The 19,031-nt window shown below is 40.9% G+C and overlaps 1 protein-coding gene across 4 annotated transcripts in view; it reads right to left on the minus strand.

Moving 5' to 3' along the window:
• Positions 1-3,256: 3,256 nt before the first annotated feature.
• The window catches only part of Bmx (BMX non-receptor tyrosine kinase), a 61,437-nt gene continuing 45,662 nt past the window's right edge, over positions 3,257-19,031 (minus strand). For 3 of the 4 annotated variants that reach the window (XM_050160668.1, XM_050160666.1, XM_050160667.1), the window contains 7 exons: positions 16,444-16,518; positions 15,592-15,763; positions 10,763-10,979; positions 9,840-9,904; positions 9,437-9,555; positions 6,297-6,454; positions 3,257-4,218 (listed from right to left, as the gene is read on the minus strand). In XM_050160668.1, the coding sequence (XP_050016625.1) occupies positions 4,144-4,218; positions 6,297-6,454; positions 9,437-9,555; positions 9,840-9,904; positions 10,763-10,979; positions 15,592-15,763; positions 16,444-16,518 (881 nt within the window). In that variant the 3' untranslated portion in view covers positions 3,257-4,143. The remainder of the gene's footprint in view (positions 4,219-6,296; positions 6,455-9,436; positions 9,556-9,839; positions 9,905-10,762; positions 10,980-15,591; positions 15,764-16,443; positions 16,519-19,031) is intronic. The other variant, XM_050160669.1, reaches the window with a different exon arrangement.

Consider the following 19,031-nt stretch of genomic DNA (forward strand, 5'->3'; position numbering starts at 1 on the left):
TTACAAACACACACACAGAGCGAGAGAGTGAGAGCGAGAGCAAGAGAGACCACCACCCCACCACCACTACCAACAAAAAAGTAAAATTGCTATGAAGTAAGGGAGGTACATGGGAGGGTCCGAAGGAAGGAAAGGAAAAAAGAAATGATGTAATTATAATCCCCCCCAAATTTTTTTTTCAAAAAGGTAAGGCCTTAGGTCCAACCTGTCTTCCTTGTACACTTACTTCCAAGTCAGAATTGAAACTGAGAAACTACCATATTGGAATCTTGCTTTATTGGCTCAAGCACATATAACACAAATTTTCTAGACCCATTGACTTGTATCTCACTTTTGGCAGATCAGAAATGGCTCAGCAAGACTACTGAAGCCCGCCTAGCAAAGACTGTCTCTGGATTCCTCTCTTCTTTGCCATTTGGGAATGTTTCTTATCACATCCTCTCCCCTTGTGTCGCTTCTCAGAGAGTGTAGAAAGACTGTGGGTGGAAGATTAGGAAAACAATGGACACAAAACACACTTAAGCAGCGTTTTGAAAACATCATGCAAGCTGTAAAATAGCACCAATGTTCTTCCTCTGCTGCTGCCTCTCATAAATGTACTGATTTTTTCACAGGTTTCTAGCAGCGACTTAAATTCTTGTTCGGCTTGAGTTTTGAAATCAAGCTTCAAACAAGGCTTCAGTTTCATTGCAAAGTGCACAGCTCTGTCTGTATTGTTTGCATCTTTAGGAGCATGCACTACTTTTTACAAACAACTTTTTAAAAATCACGTATATAAAAAAGGAAGGCAACAATCAGACAATCTCAAGAGAGAGGCAGAAATAAAGGTTAAGAATCTACGGAACACGGTATATACTCACTCATAAGTGGATACTAGCTGTAAAAGGATATTGGGTCTATATAGTTCATGAGCCTAGAGAAGCTAGGTAATAAGGTGAACCCTAAGAGAAACATACATAAATCCACCTGGAAAGTTGAAATAGACAAGATCACCTGACAAAATTGGGAGCATGGGGGTGGGGGGAGATAGGGAGTGCAGAAGGGGAGGAGGAGGAGAGAAGGGGAGGTGAAGAACTTGAGGGAATGGGACAGTCGAGATAGAGGAATGACAGAGATGAGAGCAAGGAAAGAGATATTTTGATTGAGGGAGTCATTATGGGGCTAACAAGAAACCTGGCACTAGAGAAATTCCCAGGAATCCACAAGGATGACCCCAGCTAAGACCCTAGGCAATACCTGAACTGGCCTTGCCTTGTAGTTAGGCTGATGACTATCTTAAATGTCACCATAGAACCTTCATCCAGCAACTGATGGAAACAGAGTTAGAGTCCCGTATTGGAGCATTGGACTGAGCTCCCAAAGTCCAGCTGAAGAGTGGAAGGAATAAGAATATGAGCAAGGAGGTCAAGACCATGATGGGGACACCCACTGAAACAGTTTACCTAAGCTAATGGGAGCTCACCAACTCCAGCTGGACTGGGAAGAACCAGCATAGGACCAAACTAGTCCCTCTGAATGTGGGTGACAGTTGTATGGCTGGAGCAGACTGAGGGGCCACTGGCAATGGCACCAGGATTTATCCCTACTGCTTGTACTGGCTTTTGGGATCCTATTCTCTTTGAATGGATACCCTGCTCAGCCTGGATATAGTAGAGAGGGCCTTGAACCTTCCCCAAAGCAATGTGCTTTACCCTCTCTGAGGAGTGAATCAGGACTGGGGGTGAGGGTAAGTGGAGGGAATGGGAGGAGGGGAGTGGGAACTGGGATTGGTACGTAAAATGAAAAAAAATATAGTTTTTTTTAAATAAAATAAAAAAAGAATCTATGGAAGAGGGGCTAGAGAGATGGCTCAGTGGTTAAGTACAATTCCTGCTGCCGATGAAGACCTGGGTTCAGTTCTCAGAAACCAAATGGCAGATTCTAAGTGTCTGTAACTCCAGTTCCTGGGGATCCAGCAACCTCTTCTGGCTTCCATTGTCACCAGACATGCACATGGTACACAGACATATATGCAGATAAACACTTGTACACAAAAAATAAAATAATCTTATATTTTAGAAAAGTCTATGGTACAGGTTCCTGGTGTACAAAACCCCAGAGAGCAGGACAGGCTGCCTGGGCAGGTTGTGAAGGAAGGGTTCTGTCACTTGATCCCTTTTATCCCTTGAGTAGGAAAGAACTTGGCACACAGAAAACGGTAAATGAAGGAATGAACATAGGAATGTCCTAGTGGTCATTTGAAAAGCGGCATTTCATTATTGACCCATTAGGCACTGAAATTTGTATGCCTCCATTAAAGATAGAATACTATAATCCTATCAATTCTCCGCTGAAATAGTAAAATCATTAAGGGAACGTCAAGAAGGAAATAAGCAAGGGAGACATTTGAGCTCACTGGTTGGAAAAAATGGGTGGTGGTATGAGTAAAAGTAAGAATATCAGTGGTTAAGAGCATGAACTGCTCAACTAGAGGACCCTGATTTGATTCTTAGCACCCATATGGTGGCTCACAACCATCCGTAACTGTGATTCTAGATAATCAAACTCCCTCTTCTGGCTTCTGTTGGTGCACATACAAATAAAGTGCATATACAAACACATAAAAATTATGAAAATTCAAAATGTATTTTTGTTTCAGTGTTAAGATATAAGACGGAATTAGAAACTTCAGTTATCTTTCAAATGAATCAAAAGCCCCCAAGCCCCCAACTTAAGTATATAACATCATTAGAATGTAAGATCGTCTTAATTCTAGCAAAACCACCATCTCCTTGAGTGGTGATTGATAATGGTGAAGGTTAATGTGAAGGAAGAAGGCATTAAATTCTACCTGAGCATCATTCATAATAAATTGTACTCTGTATGAAACATGGAACACATTGCTCAATAGTAATATTCAACACATTGTTCATTATTATTATTTTATATCACTGTACATGATGACACGAAGTACCACTGTTTTAAGTCTGGAGCAGAAACTGTCATTCAAATGGAGTTACAGACCATATACCAGTATCCTGCAATGCAATGAGGTACCGCAGGGCAGTTCGGCATCCATGGACGCTTGGGAAGAATACCAACTCACAGGCCTACTTCATCAAACATTCCTAAGGTGCTTCCTAGGAATCTGTGTTTCAATCAACTCCCCGTTTGGCTCTCAAACATGCTTGACTTTGAGATCATTTGTATATTGCATTAGTTGCTTTTCTGTTCTGTAATAAAAGGACTACGACCAAGGCAACTTAGAGAAGAAAGACTTTATTTTGACTTGCAGTTCTAGAGGGCTAGAATTCATAATGGCAGGACAGAGGCAGCTTGCAGGATGATAGATAGAGCAGGATGCTGAGAGTTCACATCCTTGATGGTTTTTTAAAGATGTGAATAGGTCTTTTGCCTGCATATATGTCGATAGACCACATGTGTACCTGGTGTCCATGAAGGCCAGAAGAGGGCATCAGATACCCTCAAACTAAAGTTACAGATGGTTGTGAGCCACCATGTGGGTGCTGGGAATTGAACCCAGGTCCTCTGGAAGAAGAGCCATGTGCTCTTAAGCACTGAACCATCTCTTAAACTTTTGAGAGCTTATCTTGAACTGCAAGCAAGAAGCAGAGAGAGTAAACTACAACTAAAGCCTGCCCCCATTGACATAATTCCTCCACCAAGGCCACATCTCCTAAGCTTCCCCCAAACAATGCCACAAACTGGGGACCAAGTATTCAAACGCTGGAGAGCTTTCTCATACAGAGGCAAATGTGCACAGATGCCTGTTCTTGGAAGGATATTGAATGATCACACTTGTGCCAACAGAGATGAAGTAAGTTCTCAACAAATCATCTTTTCAGTTCTGCTCCATCTTTACACACAGGACACACCCTTCCCAAACTGCAATCTAGAACTGGATGTCTACCATAGGCTGGGGAGTAGTACATAAAACATAGCACAAGCAAAATGAACAACGCGATCAAAATTTCAAGGAAATACCTTGTGTTCTCCCTTTTTTGTAACTAATGTAAGAGATAAACAACACACCAGACATTATTAACTAGCTAGATCACATTGTGCCTTTCTACTTCCCTTAAAAAGAGTGAGAGGGTTGCTCGACGTTTATACTCATTCCCTTCAGTATTCCCAAGTGTCTCTTCATGGTTTATCTTGTTCCCGAAGTGGTTCGATGGCAGACAGGAGCTGCTGAAATGTGGGCCGCTTTTCTGGAAGCTAAATAAAAGAGAACCCTGAAGTGTTAGATAATGAAAGTTTTCATTCAAAGGAACAGTATCGGGGCCGGGGGTGTGACTCAGCTGGCAACGTGCTTGCCTGGCATGCAGGACACCCTAGCTTCGGTTCTCTGCACCACGTTAACCAGGTGCGTGGCACACATCTGTAATCTGAGGATTTGGGAGGAAGAGGCAGGAGGATCAAATGTTCAAAGTCTTTCCCAGCTATTCAGCAAGTTTGAGGTCAGCCTGGGCTACATGAGACTTTTATTTAAAAATTAAAATGACAAACAACAATATAGGGCTGAGGTGGGTAAAAGCACTTGCCCTACAAGTTCCAGTTTTCACAACTCACATAAATGCCAGATATGTGATGTCAGCCCTCCTATGGCAAAATGGGAATTGGAGGCAGGAGAATGCCTGGGAACTCACAGGCCAACTTGTTTGGTATATACAACAGCAAATGAGATTCTGTATCAAGCAAGGTGGATGGTAAGGATTGACATCAGACACAGACTTGCCATGGCAGCAGAATACCTATATTCATAATACACACACACGCGCACACACACACGAACAATATATAAAACATGCCGCACAGCCACCCACCCCCCCACAGTGTGTGTACATGTGAGAAGACTTTGGGGTCAGTGAAGGCAATAGTGGAACCTCAGAACTGACAGCCCCAGTTAGTTGTTTAAACATCAAAGCTAAAGCTATTTGTGATGGAATTGCCTCCATTTTAGGCCCACATCCACTTCAAGTTATTTAGTGCTTTGGGTACTTGAAGATGGGGTGGGGGATGAAGAGGAAGAAGAAGAAGAAGAAGAAGAAGAAGAAGAAGATGAAGAAGAAGAAGAAGAAGAAGAAGAAGAAGAAGAAGAAGAAGAAGAAGAAGAAGAAGAAGAAGAAGAAGCCGTCGCCCCGCCACCTTTCAGGTGATTTGTGTATGTGATTAGATGTTGCTGTCATGCAGCTTTGGGTTGAGTAGAAATTTTATAGTTTTGTTAAGAGTGAGGTCTCAACCCCATATAAAAATCTCTAGGCAACTGAGGAAAGCTGGGAGTGGGAGAGGCGGTCTTCCCCAGGGAAGAGCACAGCAATTGGTTGTCCAATGCCAGTCAGCCCTGAAAACATATATACAAGCAACTTTACATGACTAAACAGGTTATATTTAGGACTGTATATATATACATATACATATGTGCATGTAATAACACTAAGTGGAAGAGGAAGCCATGAGTTTGAAGGGGGATATATGGGTCGATGTGGAGGGAGGAAACACAAAGGAGAAATGTAATTATAATCTCAAAAACAAAAACAAAAACAAGATAGCTGGGAAGTGGTGGTGAACACCTTTAATCCCAGCACTCAGGAGGCTGAGGCAGGCAGATTTCTGAGTTTGAGGCCAGCCTTGTCTACAGCGTGAGCTCCAGGATAGACCAGGGCCACACAGAGAAACCTTCTCTAGAAAAAAAAAAACAACAACAACAAAAACGGAGCCAAACTAAATCAACCAACCAAACAACCGAACAAACAAATGTTAAAAAAAGAAAAAAAAATAGTGAAGACACTGGCAGCAGCCAGCCTGCCTCGGTAATAACTGTGTGACTTCAGGTAAGCTACTTAACCTCTCTGGGTTCCTATTTCCTCACCCTATGAGCACTAGGGTGGTTTCTGATGAGCTCATATTGTGCCATCGGTTCTTCAGCAAACTGTCAACTGCCTTGATTTTTTAATCATTTATTTATTTATTTATTTATTTATTTATTTATTTAATGTGCATGAGCGCTCTATTGACTTTCTGCCAGGATAGGGTGTCAGATCCCACTACAGATGTTTGGGAGCCACCATGTGGGTGCTGGGAATTGAACTCAGGACCTCTGGAAGAGCAGGCAATGCTCTTAACCACTGAGCCATCTCTCCAGCCCTGCCTTGCTTTTTTTTTTTAACATTATAAACAAACATAATCTAGAGCCGCTTCCAACTTCTCTGTGGCAGGCACTTTCCCTCACCTCCAGCGAACCCCCACCCCCACCCCGCAAGCCCAGTTCCGGCCTGCTTAGGGGGTATACTTGCCTCATGCCAGCAGCTGTACATGATTTGGTAGATGGTGTCGGATGCCAGCTGGGGCCGGTAGAGTCTGTGGCCCTGGGAGACCTTCACAACCACCTCGGAGTTATCATATAAGTCATAGGGTTGCTTCCCCAGACTAAACACCTCCCACATCAGGATCCCTGTAGTGCATCCGGGGACAGCCCCAGCAGACAGAAAAGAAAGAGAGCCAGTGTCAGAAGGTCCAGGGCTTGTGGAAGGAATTTCCTATCACAGGACCAGAAGGCCATGAGCTGGAGCTAGGGATTTCTGGGAAACAAGACCTAGCGAAAAGGGGGGGCATGGGGGCATGGATGGTGGGCTTTGAGTATCACTTCTGCAGTCTAGGTGTTCCTGTATTTCTTCAGACCCATCCCCCACTCCATGCACTCAAGGCTCATCTGTCCATCTTCTCCAAGGACACAGAGGCTAAACCAGTGGTTCTCAGTCTTCCTAATGCTGTGCCCTTTAATACAGTTCCTCATGTTATGATGACCCCCCCAACCATACGATTAGTTTCATTGCTACTTCATAACTATAATTTTGCCACTGTTATGAATCATAATGCAAATATCTGATATATAGGATAGCTGATATGTGACCCCTGTGACAAGGTCATTTGACCCCCAAAGAAGTTGAGAACCACTGCTTTAAACAATTAGCCAGGTTCAAAACCCTGGACAACACACATATTCAGAAAGAAGACAATTGCTCTCAAACGCCAAACTTTGAGTTATAGGCTACAGATTTTATGTAAACTAAGCAGTCTTCTGCTTTGTGATGTTTCTTCCTTTAAACACATATTCTAAACCAATTCCACAAAAGAGTGAGACTCCCTCACAGCTCTCTCTTGGTAAGGTTGCTCATGCATTCCAAGCCTGGTAGCACCACATAAAATAACTGGGGGAGGGAGGGTTTTCTTTGAGAGGGGTTTTCAGAAGTCCCAATTCATTTTGAATATCCATAGCAGGAGTAAATGGTTTAAGAATAGATTTACTATCTGTCCACAGCTGGAAGACAACTGCAACGTGATTGTTTCATGATGTGGATTATCAGGTTTGGCAATGCTGCCTCCAGTCAAAAACAAGTTGTAACTATTGAATGAGGTTACAGATTTCAAGAATACTAGTCAGGAGGCATATCAGTTGGTACATAGATACGAAACTAGTCTTGACAACAAGGGCCAAACTTAACCCAAAAGCAATATCTGTATTACTTTGCCTTGTGGGGTGCCCATGTGGTTACCTTTATACTTTTTGAAAGGGAATATTTATTTCTAATGTCTAGTTGGAACAGAAAAATAAACAGATAACGAAAGTTTTCTTTCCCCAAGTTGTCTTGCATGTGTTACATGGTAAATGAAATTGCACTTATGGACTAAGACAAGCTTGAAATATTTCTTGGTTATATTTGTTCTACCTTGTTACTTGTCAATAATTTGACTTACTTATCCTGGACCCACCAGACAGTTGTTGAGAACAGTCATGATTCTATTGACATACTTTTAAAAACCCCAATTTTTAAAATATAAATATAAAATTTATAATATATTTATAAAAATATAAATATAAAATATAAATTTAATTTTTAAAAACTCTGACAATTGACAGAATCACAACTTACACATTTTTTTTACCATTTCATAATCACTTTTACAGAATTTGGCTTCTCTTCTTTTGTTTTTGTTTGTTTGTCTGTTTTTGCAGTGCTAGGATCAAACCAGGGCTTTGAACACCCAAGGCAAATGCTTTGCCTTAGAGCTATACTGCTGACTCAACCAACACAACTAATCAAACGTTTGCTATTGTCCTGAGACAGGTCTTGTTAAGTTCCTTAGCCTGGCCTAGAACTCATGATCCTCCTGCCTCAGCACCTGAGGCCCAGGACTACAGGTGTGTCCTGTCATGTAGCTTGAGAGAGTAAATTTTCATCTAAACATTTTAAGAAAATAGTGGGTATCAAATTTCTATAGAAATATGCAATGGTAAGTATCTTAGACTCTGAGTCAAATGGTGTCTGTGCCAATTAATTGCTCTGTTTTAGCTCAAAATCAGCCACAGACAACATGGAAATGAATGGTCATGCCTGTGGTCAATAAAACTTTATTTACAGAAACAGGGCACCTAGTTTCGTCCAGGACTGTGGTTTCCCAAATCCTGATCTAAAACGCTAATTTTAGCAAGATGACTTGAAACAAGGTAAGTGTTTGCTACGGTTTGGAGGCTTGACTCCCAGCCTGGTGCCTTTGAGGTGTGGGAAATAGAAGAGACCTTACAGTCCTGTGGAGAATTCCCTGAAGGGAAGATGAGACAGCAGCATCTCCTTGCCATCTCTCCTCTTCCTCTTGGTCACAAGGCGAGCACCTTTGCTCCTGTCACAGCCTCTGCTCTGTCCCTGAACACCTCACCACAGACACCGAACAATGGGTCAGAGTGCAGACTGGAACCTTCAACACCCTGAGCCAAAAATATATCATTTCTTTTGCTAAGTTAGTTCTGCCAGGTGTTACTTAAAGGAAAGGAAAGAGGACTTACCCAAAGCCAAAGACAGCACAGGGTCAAGTCTACTATTTACATTAAGGGTTGCCCAAAGGCTCTGCCCATTAGAACCCATTAGAAGAGTTAACCATAGTTACCCTCATGCCCATAAACAGTGGTCTATATTTAAGTCTTCCAACCTTTGGGCTGAGGTTTAAATTTTAACGATTCCTTCACAAAACTCTCTGAGGCTAGAAGTGGTACACACCCGGAATCCTAGCTCTTGAGAGGCTAAGGAGGAACACGAGTTTGAGCCTAGCCTGGGTTACATAACAAAACACTGTTTCTTTAAAAAAAAAAAAAAACAGAGCAAAACCATTTGAAAGTTTCATCGGAATAGCTCCTAAGTCCCTTGACTCTTCGGGCTGACGCTAACATGATGTAAATTATGGATGTGCATAAGACTTCCAAACACCGAACCCAAGGAAGGAAATGGCCTTTTTCAACCACTTGCTTGTCTCACACCGCGTGTGGAATTTTGTAAAGACTCGGGCTTCGTTTTCAAATGGATGTTGCTGTCCTTGTGGTTTCCTGTTGTGGAAGCTGACTTATGAAATGGGGCTGGGTGCTGTGTGGTTACTTCCTTACCGAATGCCCATACGTCTGACTTGCTGCTGTATTTGAAGTAGTGAAACACCTCTGGGGCCGACCACTTGACTGGAAACTTGGTTCCTACTGAACTGACATACTGGTCATCAAGAACGTATCTGTAGGGAAAACATCAGCACAGACGTTAAGACATACAGTGTTGCAAACTGGGAAGACCTTTATTGGCCAGCATTGCCTCCATGGCCTACCACCATCAGCCAGACCAAGGAAGGACATAGAACGTTCATAGTCTGCTGAACGCTTCAGTTTTCTAGCTAATTTTTTATTTGCTCTGTTTCTCTCTTCCTGAGACAAGGTCTCGTGATCTCCTGATCTTCTTCCTCTACCTCCCAAATGCCAGCATTGTAGAAAGAAAAGCTGTTTGGGGACATCACTGGCTCACCTTGTCATTCCGAAGTCTGAGACTTTCACAGAGAGGTCACTGTCCACCAAACAGTTCCGAGCAGCCTTGGGAGGGAAAGCAAAATCTTCAAGTGGTAAAAGCAACCAAGAATCTCCTCATATCAGAGACTCAGCCATTTTCTTCTCCTCGGCTTTGTTTTCAGCCAAACCCAACACAGCCTATCACAACCCTAATTACTCAGAAGGATTTTTTTTAAAAAAATCCCCTGGAATTTTCAATTTTTCAAAATGAAAACACACTGGCATAAGTCTGTCTAGCCAAGCATCTGAACTGATTGACAATATACTTGAACACAGAATCTCAGCTCAGCAAGGAGAGAGCCTTCCAGTAAGTAGATCCTGTGCATTCTTAGATGCTCGGAGTTGTGCACACTACCCTCAGGACTTAGGGGATGCATTGGCCGGGTGTGTGCAGGATGCTTGCTTTTCAGCAAAGCCAATCTCTGAAGTTAAAGGCCAGTGCATACCAAACAGTACTCAGAACTCTCAAACCAAGCCAAACACACACTTCCCTTTCCGTCTAATTCTTTTGTATTTTCAGTTATCAAGTTGCCGCTTTAGCACTAAACTCTTTTTCAGAGTAAAGGTCAGCTTTGGTTTAGTGGCTTTGAGAAACAGTGAACTGGCCCACGTCTTTCCATCTGTTCTTCACACCACAGCGCAGGTAGCTACGGAGATCCTCATGCCTCACTTGACTCTGACCTTTCCGAGTTTCAAATATTTTACTAAGATGGTGATCTTTCGATTGCAAAACAATTACATGCTCACAGGAGTCACAGGTGTGCAAAGTAAAAGCAAGGCATCCATCCCTCTTTGTCAGACCTCTCAGCGGCCCTATCCCTGGATGAGGGAACTGCGGGCTACATCCTTTCATGTCATTCACCTGCCGGAGGCTTGCCTTACCAAATCCCGATGTATGAACTGGTGGCTCTCCAAGAAGGCCATGCCTTCACAAACATCGTAACACATTTCCAAGAGCTGGGAGGTTTCCAGTCCCTTCCCATGACTCTTCAGGTAACTAAGCAAGCAACCGTTGGTTATATACTCAGTTACTATGTAGATGGGGTATTTCTTCGAACACACTCCATAGAATTTAACCAACTTGGGATGGCTGAGTTTCCTGGAAAAGAATAGGTTTGTAAAGTTCATTTTCAAGATGGCTTGGCCAAGGATGAACAGATTCTCATCTCCTCTACCTGAACAGAGAAAGAGAGCTGGGAGCTTCGGATCTTGTTCTGAGAACAGGACAATTTTTGGAGGCACAAAAGGAAACAGTGTTCTTGCCTCAGATCTGATCCTGGCGGCCACTCTGCAGAGCACTCAGTCTGGACATGCTGTGTTCGCCTCTACTCCCAAAAATCAGGATAGTGGCATGGGTTGAAGTATTATAATTTGAAGAGTGTCAATACAACATAAAATGTGAAGTGAGACTTCACATAATCTCTCTTTTTTATCTTTTTTGGTTCTATCTTCCTTTTTTGATTTTTAAAAAATGCTGCTTTGTGTGTATGTGTGTGTGTGTGTCCATTTGCATGTATGTTTCTGTGTGGAGGCCAAAGGACAATCTCAGATATCATCTTCAGAAAGGCCACCGATCTCCTTTGAGATGGGGTCTTTAACTGGCCTGAAACTTTCCAGACAGCATAGGCTGACTGGTCAGTGAGCCTCAGGAGTGCTTCTGTTTCTGCCTCCCCATAGCTTGGATCAATTTTACAGATTACAGTACTTTTTAATGACAAAAATGCACTTTAATATTTTACCAGAGACACCAGCTGTACCATGTACCCAAGAAAGTTTTTTTTTTTTTCAGAAAAAGAATTTTACGCTCTATGAAAGGGGAACACCAAGGAGCTTTCTTTAGTTTTCTATAACAGTTTTGTTACCAAGGACAAACCAGCCACATAATTTCTAGGTTCTGAGAAATAAATAAGAATAGGAAAAAATAATTGCTTACAATTTAATTTGAGCAGCATGTGATAGCTCACACCTGTATTTCATTGTACTTATGGGGGATTTACGGTGAAGTTGGTCTACACAGTAACTTCCAGGCTACCCTGGGTTATGAAGTGAAACTGCCGCAAAACCACAAACCAAAAAAGTATTATTATTTTTTTTACTTTGACCTTTCTAAAATTATTTTTCATTGATTTTTATTGAGCTCTACATTTTTTCTCTGCTCCCCTCCCTGCCTTTCCCCTCCCCTTCAACCCTCTTCCAAGGTCCCCATGCTCCCAATTTACTCAGGATATCTTTTTCTACTTCCCATGTAGGTTAGATATATGTATGTCTCTCTTAGTGTCCTCATTGTTGTCTAAGTTCTCTAGGATTGTGAATTGTAGGCTGGTTTTCTTTGCTTTATGTCTAAAAGCCACTTATGAGTGAGTACATATGATCATTGTCTTTCTTGGTTTGGGTAACTTCACTCACTATGATGTTTTCTAGATCCATCCATTTGCCCGCAAATTTAAAGATGATTTTTTTTCTGCTGTGTAAAACTCCATTGTGTAAATACACCACATTTTCTTTATCCATTCTTCAGTCGAGGAACATTTAGGTTGTTTCCAGGTTCTGACTATGACAAACAAAGCCGCTATGAACATAGTTGAGCACATGTCCTTGTGGCACGATTGAGCATCCTTTGGATATATACCCAAAAGTGGTATTACTGGGTCTTAGGGAAGGTTGTTTCCTAATTTTCTGAGAAATTTCCACACTGACATCCATAGGGGCTGTACCAGCTTGCATTCCCACCAGCAATGCAGAAGTGTTCCCTTTTCCCCACAACCTCTCCAGCATAAGTTGTCATCAGTGTTTTTGATTTTGACCATTCTTACAGGTGTAAGATGGAATCTCAAAGTTGTTTTGATTTGCATTTCTCTGATGACTAAGGATGTTGAGCATTTCCTTAAGTGTCTTTCAGCCATTTTAGATTCCTCTGTTGAGAGTTCTCTGTTTAGATCTGTACTCCATTTTTTATTGGATTATTTGTTCCTTTGATGACCAATTTCTTGAGTTCTTTGTATATTTTGGAGATCAGACCACTTTTTGATGTGGGGTTCATGAAGATCTTTTCCCATTTTGTAGGCTGTAGTTTTATCCTGTTGACTGTGTCCTTTGCTTTACAGAAGCTTTTCAGTTTCAGGAGGTCCCATTAATTAATTGTTTCTCTCAGTGTCTGTGCTGCTGGGGTTATATTTAGGAAGTGGTCTCCTGTGCCAATGTGTTCAAGTGTACTTCCCACTTTCTCTTCTATAAGGTTCAGTGTGGCTGGCTTTATGTTGAGGTCTTTGATCCGTTTGGTNGGACTTAGTTTTGTGCATGGTGATAGATATTTTTTCTTTTTTCCATTTGATATTTTTTGCTTTTTTGTTAAAAATCAGGTGTTCAAAGATGTGTGGATTAATATCTGGGTCTTCTATTTGGTTCCATTTTTCCTCCTGTCTGTTTTTATGCTAATTCCAGGCTGTTTTCAGTACTGTAGCACTGTAGTAGAGTTTAAAGTCAGGGATTGTGATGCCCAGAAGTTCTTTATTGTACAGGATTGTTTTAGCTATCCTGGACTTTTTGCTTTTCCATATGAAGTTGAGTACCATTCTTTCCAGGTCTGTGAAGAATTTTGCTGGAATTTTGCTGGGCATTGCATTGAATCTGTAGATTGCTTTTGGTAAGATTGCCATTTTTACTATGTTAATTCTACCTACCCAAGAGTATGAGAGATCTTTTTACTTTCTGGTGTCTTCTTCAATTTCTTTCTTTAAAGTTTTAAAGTTCTTGTAATACAAGTCTTCCACTTGTTTGGTTAGAGTTATTCTGAGATATTTTATGCTATGTGTGGCTATAGTGAAATGTGATGTTTCTCTGATTTCTTTCTCAGCCCATTTATCATTTGTGTACAGGAGGGCTATTAATTTTTTTTTAGTTAATCTTGTATCCTGCTACATTACTGAAAGTGTTTATGAGTTGTAGAAGTTCCTTGGTAGAATTTTTGGAGTCACTTATGTAAACTATTATATCATCAGCAAATAGTGAGAGTTTGACTTCTTCTTTTCAAATTTGTATCCCCTTGATCTTCTTTTGGTGTCTTATTGCTCTATCTAGGACCTCAAGAACTATATTGAATAGATATGGAGACAATCTTGTCTTGTTCCTGATTTCAGTGGGATCGCTGGGAATTTCTCTCCATTTAGTTTGATGTTGGCTGTTGGTTTGCTGCATATTGCCGTTATCATGTTTAGGTATGTTCCTCGTATCCCTGCTCTCTCCAAGACCTTTATCATGAAGGGATGTTGTATTTTGTCAAAAGCTTTTTCAGCATCTAATGAGATGATCATGTGGTTTTTATTTTTCAGCTTGTTTATGTGGTGGATTACGCTGACAGATTTTCGTATGTTGAACTATCCCTGCATCTCTGGAATGAAACTGACTTGATCATGGTGGATGATGGTTAAAAAGGTATTATTTTACAAGAGTGAAAACAGAGCCTCAAAGCAAGTACTGGAGGGACCTTGCTAATATGTGGTGACATGTCCTTGGTCGCTAATACATGGTGCCATGCCCATGAAGACAGCCTTGGTGAAAGGCTCATATTCATGTAGTATCTCTACTGAACAATTCTTCAGTTATGGTGGAAGAAATTGTTGTAACTTCCCTGTCTCCTTTGATCTTTAAAATGAATCATCAAGGACATGGACACTGGAGGAAACGGACACCAAGGAAATGGACATTGGCCCTATAAAGATGTGTCTGAAAACTGTTGAATAGCTTTTTCAATAGATGTGGGTATGTATGGCAAATAAATCCTTTCCTCCCCAAGTGGCTTTTGGTTACGGTCTTTCTCACAGTAATAAAAGTGGGTGGAATCTGGAAATTTCAACTCTTTTGTGTGTGGTGGAGGGTAGAAGTCAACCTTAGCTGTCACTTCCCAGGAGCTGTCGACCTTGTTTGTGAGACAGGGTCTCTCATTGAGACCTTAGATTCTTCAATTAGACAAGGTTGACTGGACAGTAAACTCCAGAGATCCACCTGCCTCCTCCTCTCCAATTCTGCGATTACAAGCATGAATCACTGCTTTTACATGGGCTCAAGGGATCGAACTCATGCTGCAAGGCCAGCACTTTACTGACTGAGACATCTGACCAAGACCTTGATATAACACTTTTTGATCTTCCCTAATTAGTTTTCTAAAGGAGTGACCAGCCATGCTGCTTTACCTGGGTTAGAAGCATTTCTAAGGATGAAGGACTCACTCACTCTAGGACTGCCGAAGACCGTACTTGAGTGTTTCTTCAAGGGTGAGCCATGCTACTCCTAAGTGATACCATTGGCTAACACATAGTTGTTTGTGGGAGATGCAAGGGGAAATTAGATATACTGAGGGCTGTACCCACCCACACGTAACTATTAAGGCCCTTTGTAGCACAGGGCAATGTTGTGAGCAGGAGAAAGATCAAAAGAAGAGAATTCAAAGGCACAGAAGGCCAAAGGATGCTTTCTCAATAGAGTCAGAAGTATTCTGACTTCAAACATGGCATTTCAAGGTGTTATGCAGGCCTACTTGTTAAATTAGGAGCATAACATTGATTTTATTTAACAGCTCCTTAGGCTAAACTATAAGTCTTAAATATTTGTAATTGCAAGATAGGCCAGGCTTTGCAAATGTTAGGGAAAGGGACTGCTAATGTTGATGCTCTTCTGTGGAGAGTGAACATCCTCACTCCTGAGGAGAGACTTACATCATGGTCTGGGCCTCCTGAAAGAATTCATCTTCTGACATGGCGCCCTCCTTGATCATCTTTACAGCCACATCATACTGCCCCTTCCACTTGCCCAGCTGGACCACTCCAAACTGGCCACTTCCCAGCTCCTTCAACAGGGCGATCTCTTCTCGTTTCAGCTCCCAAACTCCTAATTAAAGCAAGGCAGACACTTTAGAAGTCATGTCAACAACTCACAAAGTGATTTCTTCTGTAATGAGCTTTTTGTGTCCACAAAATGAGGGCCACTAAGACATCATTTGTAGAAAAATCCTCAGTGAACTGATATCATGATCACATCACAGGAAAATGGAGTTCTCAAAGCAGCTGCAGTTCTTGACAAGAAGAGTCTTTTTTTTTTTTTTTTTTTTTGTCAACTGGGGGTGTCTTGGAGAGAAACAATGTCAAAAATGTGCTTAATGATCTTAGGTTGGTAAACTACTGTTAAATTTTTTCATATAAAACAAATTAAACTGCGATCAAGGTGGATGTTATTACTCTACAGATAATGAGCTCCAAATAGGAGTAGACATAGAATTCAAGAAAAAGGGAAGACAGGTAAGAGGTTCTGGGGATGAATGGCAATGTCTGGTAAGAATAAACATTTGAGAGTTATTTTTGCTAAAGCTGGGCAGATCACAGAGTTAGTTGTGGATAGCCGGTTTCAAAAAAATAAATGAATGAAATAAATTAGACTAAATTTCTCCCTGGTGCAGTCTGAGCAGGGACTTCTTCCTGCCATCCATAATGAGTCAGTTAGGTTTGAATAACAGGTGTTTGAACCCCAAATGATGAGAAATGGAGCTTAAGAGCTCAAAATTGTGTCCATACCACTTCCCAGAGCCACAGACATCGGGACCTTGTTGGCCTTGGTTGACACTGGGTGGCGGAGCCGTGTGATCATGCCTGCAATGGAATCAGCAGCATAATGTCATGTTATCATCATATTATATTACACAGAATCACTCCACACTCTCCCAATAAGCTGAAAATGTGGGACTTGGGGTGTTGTGATGCAGAAAGAGAAGCAATGTTTAGTATTTTCATCAGATTCTTGTATTCAGCCCACTTGACTCAACAAAGTCAACTATTGCAAAGCAAAATCGCAAAGAGCCAGTTACTTTGTATGAAATCCCATAGGGATTATCTTTTGCATAATTTTTTCTCATTCATATTTAATTGTCTTTTTCCAGTTCTACATTTACATATGCATATAAATAGCACAGAAATCAGACTAAAATCTCAATAGGAAACATATATTTACATATAAAACAAACCATGCTAAAATTAAATCTATTTCTAAATAATGTCAAATGCTCAAGCCATTTTCATCAACATATAGCTATGGTAAAGTTGCGTTAAAGCTGTCCTGCTTATAGTGTCGTGAAAGAAACCACTCCAAAGAGTAAATGATTATTGCTTTAAGCATACGATGGTTTCCTAATCAGAACCAGCACATATGTGTTTTACCTTCCTTCCTTTAGATAATTGTTTTCTTTTTAGTAGTGTCCACCAAATGTTTTCAATATGATCCCTTTACTCAGCAGAAAAAGATACCAGCATGCGTGGTGTAAGTTTTTATTTTGCAAAAGCGTATAGAAATATATGTGTATTTTCACACATATAAAAATATACATAAAACCTCTGGGTAAGATAAATAATTATTATTTTAAAAACTATTTTATATCTTATGATTTCTACTAGCAATGTAATGTCTTTGTGATAAAATAATTTAATAAAAAATAAACAAATTAGAAATTAACACCTGCTTTTGAAATATTTATATGTGTAGCTAGTACTGTAATAACCATTGTGTAACCATAAAATACACTAACACACTGAGGATTTAATGAAATGATACTAAGAAAACCCAATGTTACATCAACATTTTAATATCTTTTTATATCCTGTGTATCCTCTAAGGTTCAATCGTTCATTTAGAGATAACTGTTTGTATAATAGCTTTCCCAAAAGTGCTACTGGTTACAATAAACAATTGAAGAAATTTGAGAAAAAGAAAAATACAAGCATGAGCCAAAAGGAATTGGAATCAAGTGGTGGCAGTGCTCAGACGCCAAACCCACGGTTTATTTCCCCCCACTGTTGGGAATTCACCAAGGCACTGCCTGTAATGGATACTGTTCAAGACCTGGGAGATGGCTCAGTTAGTGAAACACTTGCTGTTCAAGCATAAGGGCCTGCGTTCACATCCCCAGTATCCATGAAAAAAATCTGGCACCATGGTGCACATCTTTAATTCTGCCACTGAGAAGGCGAAGAAAAACAGATCCCTCGAGACGGCTAGCCAGCCCAGTCTAGCTAATCAGTGAGCTTGAGGTTCACTGAGAGATCCTGTCTCAAAGAATAAAGTGGGGAGTAACCGAGGAAGGCACCAAGACCTTGTCTTAGTCAGTGCCCTATTGCTGTGAAGAGACACCGTGACTAAGGAAGTTCTTACAAAAGAAAGCATTTAATTGGGGGCTCCTTTGCAGTTTCAGAGGGTCAGTCCATTATTATCATTGTGGGGAGCATGGCAACATGCAGGCAGACACTGGTGCAGTAGCTCACAGCTACATTCTGATCCATAGGCAGAGAGAGGGTTTTGAAACATCAAAGCCCACCCACCAGTGATATACTTCCTCCAACCAGGCACACCAAATCCAAGAAGGCCACACCTACTAATCTCTGTCAAGTAGTACCACTCCTGATGAACAAGCATTCAAACCTATGAACCTGTGGGGGTCATTCTTATTCAAATCACCACATACTTCAAGCTTTTACACAATCTGTATATATGGTCATACACACACACACACAGAAACATGTACACAACATATACAATATCCCTTTGCAGAGGTACTATTACAGAAAACAGGGATACTCATTACTTCAGCAAAGTTTTAAGAGAAAAAACAATATCATACGTTGTTGAATATGAAAAACATTGTTACTAGTAGGATCATGCACTTCTGCAAACCATTTGACAATTTCTCATTTTTAAATGTTCATAGTCTTTGTCTTAGAAACAAGCAGTAGAATCATCCAAGCAAATGTACAGAGCTATGCATGCATTGCTATGCAATAAAATATCCATTAAAATGCAAAAATATCACACATAATCCTCTGCTAATCACCAGAGGGCTACTGAAAAATGTAATAGAATTCTGCCTAGCTGTTAAAAAGATCACGGCACTGCTGAGTAGTATTCTAATGTGTATATATTCCACACTTTCTTCATCCATTCTTCCATTGAAGGACATCTAGGTTGTTTCCAGGATCTGGCTATTACAAATAATGCTGCTATGAACATAGTTGAACAAATGCCCTTGTCATATGATCGGGCATCTCTTGGGTATATTCCCAACAGTGGCATTGCTGGGTCCAGGGGTAGGTTGATCCCGAATTTCCTGAGAAACCGC

The sequence above is a fragment of the Alexandromys fortis genome, unplaced genomic scaffold (genome assembly GCF_014885135.2).
Source record: "Alexandromys fortis isolate MF-2015 unplaced genomic scaffold, M_Fortis_MF-2015_v1.1 scaffold_120, whole genome shotgun sequence".
NCBI lineage: Eukaryota > Metazoa > Chordata > Mammalia > Rodentia > Cricetidae > Alexandromys > Alexandromys fortis.